Here is an 8,015-nt window from a genome sequence, read left to right on the forward strand (position 1 = left end):
AGTGGCTGTAGGAGGTAACTGCACACACACTTCACTGGTAGGAGGGCTGGGTTAAAAAAAAAAAAAGAAGCTTTTTTAAATGATTAATTCTCTCGTTTGTAAACTTGCAAGACTTTTCTTTGCATTACACCATTAGTCTGGACTGAAAGATGATTGGATTTAAAAAAAAACAAAGACACCACAAACCTCTGGAACCAATGAGGACGTTAGTTTTATATTGAACTTAACCTGTTTCAAAACTGAAATCTCTCTAAATGAATTGAATCAGTAAAATCCATAGACTGTACATAAATATGGACAACACGCCTCCACTTCCTCTCATTGGCCAAATTGTTGAGATTTTCCCGGGGATACGGGCGGCGCCATCTTGTGACTTTCCTGTTTCTATAGCATCAAATAATTAACTGAAACAAATCTTATCCAAAAAAAATGACACTTTCACATTCATCAACATTATATTAACTATCTAAAATGACAGAAACCATCCTTGAAAAATAATTATTTGAGTGTATTTTAGTGTTTTAGTTTGGCCCAAGTCCCGCCCACGAATATGGAGGGGGTGGAGCTTATGACCTATACTGCAGCCAGCCACCAGGGGGAGCTCTACTTGCTTTGGCTTCACTCTAGAGGAGCACTTTCATCTTTATATACAGTTTATGGTAACAACCAGCCCTATAATAATTTAGTCTCAACGTCTGTCTCTTCCATCAACATCGTAAAACAATAAAAACATTTTCCCCAAAAAAATAGACAGCTGTTGTTTTATTGAACTCTGGCGAGCGTCGCGTATCGATGTCTTCTGTTCGGTTGAGGGGTCAGAGGTCAGGTGAGGGTGGGTTTAGGCTGGTATTTGACTCTGTCGAAGTCGTCGACCGTCGTTTCTACCGGAGGCTTCTTCCAGTATTCCTCCAGACCCAGAGCCAGACACAGAGCAATGGCCGCCATCTGTAACAGAGAGAGAGACGCTTCAGTCAGCTGCACCTTAAAAGGCCTTCTACTTCTACTGGAGCTGAGGCTGAGGTTGAGGTTGAGGTTGAGGCTGAGGCTGAGGAGGTATTTACAGCAATGGTGGCAAAGGCTGAGATGATTCCTATCCTCAGCTTGATGGGGAAGCTCAGGTAGCTCTTCAGGATGGGGCCGCAGGGCTGCAACGCACAGAGGTCAAAGGTCAACGTGCAGCATGAAAGAAAACATTCGCCTCCTTCCTCTGACCTTGTTGTTTATCCTTCACGATGAGGTCAGAGGTCAGAGGTCAGTGAGAGATACCTCAGTCTGAAACCTGGAGTCTCAGGACGGCACGAAAGAAATAAAAAAAAATACAAAAAATACAAAACAAAACAGGAAGGAGGATGTAAGGAGATGATTTACCTTGGCGTGGACCCAGAGTTTATTTGAATGAGCTCTGTCTAAGATGACACAGAGTCCATCAGAGCTGACGTTACGAGGCTGAGAGCTGGAACATGAAGACAAAAGAGAAACTTTAGAAGAAGCAACGAGAGCAGAGACACAAAAATATTTCTACTCATGTCCAAGGCTGAGGATGTCACCACCACCACCACCACCAGGACATAAGGAACTGTTCAAGATTCTTGGCCAAACTCTAATATTTGGTTGGACATTTCTTCCTTAAAGACGATGGTTCACCACTATCCTTCCAGTTTTTAATAATGCGTTGGACAGTTCTTAACCCAGTTTTAATAGTTTCTTCAATCTCCTTAGATGTTTTCTCTGCTTGATGCATGCCAATGATTTGACCCTTCTCAAATAGACTAACATATTTTCCACGACCACAGGATGTGTCTTTAGACATGGTTGTTGAAGAAATGAGAAGCTACTCATTGCATCAGTTGGGCTTAAATAACTTGTTGTCAGCTGAAAGATAATCACCCATGCAGTAATTATCCAATAGGAGGCTCCTACCTATTTGATTAGTTAAATCCAGGTGGAGACTTTATTTTGGCCAGGCAGTGTATTAACAGTCAATAGTTTTCTAGAAAATATTAAAGGAGGTCAATGGGGAAAAGAAAACTCTTCTAGAAACTCAATAACTTGTGTAAAAATGTAACTGCAACGTCTCCAGCTTGATCATTTGACAACTAATGTAAAAATACACGAACGGTTCAATAACCTTAAAACTTAGAGGCTTATTCCATAAACTCAGTGATTCTAGAAGCTCACAGCCAAACCTCCAGAGACTCTCAAAGGGAAAAGAGAACTCCTCTAGGAACTTACCTGCAAAGTCAACGGCTCGATCATATCAAAACAAGTTAGAAAAACAGGAATGGTTGATGAACCTCAGAAGTTTCTTCAAGAAATTCTGTGAATGTAGAATCTCAAAGTCTCTTCAAATCCAACATGTTGTAATCCTCTCTAGAAGCTCAAATACTTGATTTCAGAACTCCAGAGAGTCTCAAAGAAAACCTCAGACATATTCGCTCCTCTAACAATATCTAGAAACTCAGTAATTCATCTAAAAGTTCTGAACTCCTCCAGAGTCTCTAATAGTCTCTAGAAAATCTGGAAATCCAACAATTCAACAGCCCCAAACGTTCAAGATGCAGAACTCCAGGAATCTAAAAATCCAGTCATTCTTCTCGGGTGTTTCAAATAATATCATCAGTTCTTCAAATCCAAGACATTTTCCAAATTTAATCGAAAGTCAAACCTGAAAACTCTTCAACTATTTATCTAAAATTAATTTCACAAAGACGATGAAGCTAGAAGCTGAAGCATTTGGTGCCTTTCCGTCTTACCTCGGCTCCAGGTCGACGCGGGGCGGGGTGCAGAAACAGGAATCAGGAAGTTGATTCTCCCAGTCCTCGAAACTCCTCAAACCACAACAAGAGTCCTCGGAGACAGACAAACATCCCGAAGAGTTTATCTCCAGTTAAAGATGAACTCTGACCTCATATGGAGACATTTCTTGGAGGCTAGTATGCTAAGCTAACAGGAGCGGCTCTTACCGAGGCCTGGAGTTTCATCAGTTCCACCTGGATGTAACGTTCGGCTGTGTGGAGGGGGGTCACGTTCAGGAACAGCTTGTCCACGGTGCTGTCCATCTACACAACACCACACACACTGGTTCATATTTAAGCTAATTCTTGTTGCTCCTAGTTTCCTGTTCGTCCTAAAACATTTAATAAAAGTTGACCGAACATATAAAACCAGAAATATGAGTTATGTTGCAGAGGTCAGAGGTCAGGGGTCAGGATCCCACATGAGGTCATAAAATAAAGCTGCATCCGTACAGGTTTAACATAAATAAAATTAAAAGTATGTAACAGATATTTCTGATTTAAATCATATTTAAAATAATAATAAAGTAAATGTATCTGCTCATGTGTCTGTACACAGTGGGTTGTTGACGGCCTCAGCCACCAGGGGGCGGCAGTGACCGTATAAAAGCCTCCAGAGTCACCTGAGCTTGAACCTGAACCAGCGGGGAGGCCACGACCATCAGAGCCACGAACTCCACGAATATCAGAGCAGAAAACTGTTGAAGATGAATCAGAGGTCAGCTCCAGAGTTTTAAAAGCCCTCAACGAGGAGTGAACTTTAACCTCACCAGCAGCAGCAGAGTTTTGACGTCCAGCGACGCTGCACAGATCCCCAGGACGGATAAGATCACAGTGAGAGGACCGAACACCTGGAGGACCAGCAAACCGTGGCTGCTGGACAGTTGGTCAGACAGCTGACAGAGACAGAGAGACAGAGAGACAGAGAGACAAAGAGACAGAGCAGATTTGAAAATGAATCTAAATGTGACCCAGAGTCAGATTAAAACAAACCTACAATAATAAGAAAACAACTCAGCTCCCATCTTAACCTGTTCTTTAATAAAACGTCCAATATATGTTAGTTTGTATTTTTTAGCTTATATTTTTAATGATGATTTTGTTCAGTTTTACATCAAACAACATGTTTTAGATCAAACTATTTGAGGTTAGTCGTGTCGTTACGGTCCATTTTCAGATCTTTAAATAACTGTTCTATCTACCACTGATGCACAGAGCACTTTATTTGACTACATTGCTGATACTGAGCAGCGGTTTGCCCAACATTTTCTACACCTACGTTGAACCGTATGAAATTTAGGAGTGATTTTTGACAGTTCCATGACATTTGATTAAAAAAAATAAATAAAATGACAATGTCGTCAAGGCGAGCTTTTTTCATTTTCTGGACAAAGTCTAAACTTTTTTAAGCCGTCACCATCTTGAGAGATCTGTCCATGCTCTACTTGACCGAGTCATTTCAGTTGCTGCAACCAGACTCTGGAATAAACTCCCCATCACTGACCTGGGCCTCTGCAAATCTAAACTTAAAACTAATTTATTTAGAATAACTTTTAGTACGTGGTAGTGTGGTGACACTGTTTTTACACTATTACTTTACAATATTATTACACCTCAAGACTCAACACTTTTACTATTTTACTGCGTACAACTTCATTGGTTCATCTGTGCAATATCTGACAACCATCTGTGTAATTCAATACTTTCTGTATATATATGCCAGTATTTTTTTTATTGTACTTTATTTTATTATTTATCTTTTATATCCTACACATTTTATTACTCTTGATGTTTTTCCTGCCCTTTTTGTATGCTGTTGTAAACTGCAATTTCCAAATTGCGGAACAAATAAAAGTTTTCTTAATTCTTAATCTCTTGTAAAGCCCTTTGGTTCACCTGTGTGTTGTTGTAAGGTACTGTATAAATAAAGTACACTGTTCTTATTTCTTGTCCTATTAATTGTCTTAAAGCTTTAAACTTTAATCTCCGCCTCTAAAACATTAAAGCGACATTGCGGGACGTTTGTCTCCCCCTTCTGGCGATAATGGGTAATTACACAAAGAATGTTTTGGCGCTGATACAAAAACTGTAAATCTATTAAAGATTATTGCATAAAATAATAAGAGTAAATGCACTGATATTTATTTGTTATGTCCTTAAAAATGCTCATTTGATTTAATTTCTAATCATTTAATCACATAATTATTTAATTAATCCTCTCACTCTCACAGGAGAACAGTGTCACAGCTGGCAGTGTTGTAAAGCGTGTTCAAAAATAAACCAAATCCAGGTAATAAAACTTTTATTTTAAAATTGTAGTTCACCTTTGCTACCGATACGTTGCCATCGATGGTGGAAAAGCCGACGCCGATCATGACGACACCGGACACCTGCAGAGAAACATTAGATCAGACCGGAGCGTTTGTTGGCTTTTCACCGAGGAGGATGGGTCTTTAACGGCAGCAGCAGCATTCCTCCCAAACTGCTCTTCTTCCCCAGAGAGACCAAACCCTCGGCTGGGAACCGTGACGACGTCATCCGTCTCACAGAGTTTAAACTTTCACAAACCAGTCCAGCTGCACGGAGAAGAAAACTCCCTCGTCGTCTCCAGTTTCCAGACAGTTTCAGGAAATATTCTCAGTTTTTCCTGAAGCTTCTTGTTGTTTTTGACTCTGACTCTGATGAGATCTGTTTTTTTAAAATAAAACTTTATATAAAACATGGACAGATTATTTAACGGACCTTCAGAGCTAAAGAGGTCAGGGGTCAATATAAAGTGACACCTGTTGTTTCATCATCTGACCACGATGCAAACATGAAATCAGATCAAACTGACGAAGGATGAAAACAACAAACCAGACACAGGAGGGAAAGTCTCCGGTGATTTTGCGGCCGAGTCGAACTGGAACAACATAATCGCTGCAATCAGCTGATTGAGTGTAAACAACAGCAACACGTCGGCCAAAACAGGAAGTAGGAAATAACCGAGATGTTTGAGTAATGGAGCTGGAGGTCGTTACGTGTGCGGCGAATGAAAACATTAGTGAGCATGAAAACACAGAGAGAGTGAGAAATGATGGTCATTTGTGCTTTCTTAGTTTGATGCAAAAATTAAACAATCAAACAGATAATTTAAATACAAAACATTTAGTTAGGAATTTAACAAGTCAGGTGCTTTCTGCAGAATAATATTCTTGTTTTTTAGCACAATGCACCTTCAGTTGTAGCTGCTGTACAACAACAATAAAGGCTCTTTATCTTATCTCTATAGTGCCTTAGTTACAGGTCAACGCTTCACAAACATGAATAAAACATCACTAAACATTAAACTGAAATAAAATAACCCTGACCTTAACCAGAGTAAGGCTGGAGGCTTAACGTGTCTTTAATGTGACCGAGGACTCATTGTGTGTTCACACTACCAAAGGAAGGAGGTCACATGTGTCCCAGACCAGATCAGTGTTCACACCTGGACCTGTTTAACCTGGACTCTAGAGACCAGATCAGTGTTCACACCTGGACCTGTTTAATCTGGACACTTGTGATCAAATTGCTCAGCATGGATGTTAACCGAAGGTCTGAACGGGGCCTTAATGACACCAATATACTGCATATATACATTAAAAAGTACAGGCCCTAAAGTCGTTCCCTGAGGAATTCCACAAGTATGATTCAAATCTTTTTTTGAAGATAAATATGATCTATCCAAGTATCAAAAATAAATACGTTTACTTCTGAAACCTGTTTGTGTTGAAGAGAATTGTCCACAAACACTTTATGTTTAAAAATGAAAACTTAAACTGGGATAATAATTTGAATAAAGTTGAATAAACTGACTGACGGTAGTTTTATATTCAAGATTACACTGCAAACTATAAATGCTATATAAATATAAAAGTATATAAAAAATGGCTTAAATTATAAAAAGCAATCACACAGAATCATCAATATGAAGCCTCAGCAGACATCTGTTACCAGAACAATACACTTGTAGAATAATTATAAGAATTATAATTAATTCAAACACATATTATTTTGTTACCTTTCTCATCCTATCAAAGCTGAAGATCTAACCCTAACCCTAACCCTAACCATCACCAGCCACAAACATACCGTTAGCTATTAGCAATTAGCTTACCAGTAGCAGGACAGTGACACAGATGGCGAGCCCTCGCAAATAACTCCTGCAGCGAGCCATGACCGCCGCCTGAGAGAGTCGAGCTAAAATAGAAACAAAAGTAAGGACCAGAGCAGAGTGTGTGCCGGTGATGGATGTTGTTTAAAGCTCCAGAGTGTTTGGCTGCCAAACGAAGAACATGACCAAGTTTGGAAGATCAGCTGAGGGGAGAGGAGAGGAGAGGAGAGGAGAGGAAAAGAGAGGTTAGTCCAGGTAAGAACTAAATGTAATTATGAGGAAACAGAGATTGAAAACAAGATAAGAAGAGAAAAACAAGAAGGGAAGTCAGAAAGAGGGATGAGGAGGAAAGTGAAAGTGATGAAGATGAAAGGATGTAAAACAAGAAAGTGTGACAGAGGAGGCAATTATTTGAAGAATCATATCTTTAACATAGCAACTTGTTTGTTTATGCAACACAACACACACAGTTTCATGGCAGCCGGCAGACTCAACAAAGAAGGCCTGACGCTTTTCCTCATAACTACTTCCTCCAGGTTTTCCTGTTCTCCTCCCAGCTGTGCTCAGAAAAACTCCTGATTAGAAAGAAGGAACTAAATCTGGTAGTGAATGACGGATACGAGCTGAGAGCGTCACCTGGTGGACATTCATCAAACTGCACCCGTGCACAGTCTCGTTCACAACCGACAGAATCACATCATCTGCAAAAAAAAATGCATATTGTTATTTCTTTTCTAGTAAGACCCTTTAAAGATATTTCATAAAAACAATAAGTATTGTTTTTGTCAAAGTCAGTTCTGCAGTATTATCAGCATAGTAATGCAACTTATATGTATATATAAAAATAATGATGATATATTGAAATGAAGAGGATCTAAAAACGTTCCCTGAGGAACTCCACAATGTGTTTTAATGTTTTGAGAATTGAGTCAATTTGATGAGACAAAGAACACTTCCTTTACGTTTGAGACAAACGTCACAGAACTAAAAGTTTATTATCTCTGGATTTCTTCTGAAATCGTCGACTATATAAAAAGTAGCATGAGTTGGTTTTGCATAGCATGAACTGAGTTGTCTTAATGATA

General features: G+C 39.4%; 1 protein-coding gene across 1 annotated transcript; it reads right to left on the reverse strand.

Annotated features, from left to right (window-relative positions):
- Positions 1 to 703: 703 nt before the first annotated feature.
- LOC311508899 (uncharacterized protein) lies at positions 704 to 6,993 on the reverse strand (the record flags this gene model as incomplete). The annotated part of the gene is made up of 9 exons (XM_084573889.1): positions 704 to 945; positions 1,062 to 1,145; positions 1,369 to 1,453; positions 2,754 to 2,848; positions 2,964 to 3,059; positions 3,419 to 3,493; positions 3,566 to 3,691; positions 5,120 to 5,185; positions 6,934 to 6,993. The coding sequence occupies 9 exons, from the start codon at positions 6,991 to 6,993 to the stop codon at positions 823 to 825; spliced, it is 810 nt and encodes a 269-aa protein (XP_084430015.1). The 3' UTR covers positions 704 to 822.
- Positions 6,994 to 8,015: the final 1,022 nt, after the last annotated feature.

This window comes from Chelon labrosus (genome assembly GCF_963514085.1).
Source record: "Chelon labrosus genome assembly, chromosome: 23".
NCBI classification, from domain to species: Eukaryota; Metazoa; Chordata; class Actinopteri; order Mugiliformes; family Mugilidae; genus Chelon; species Chelon labrosus.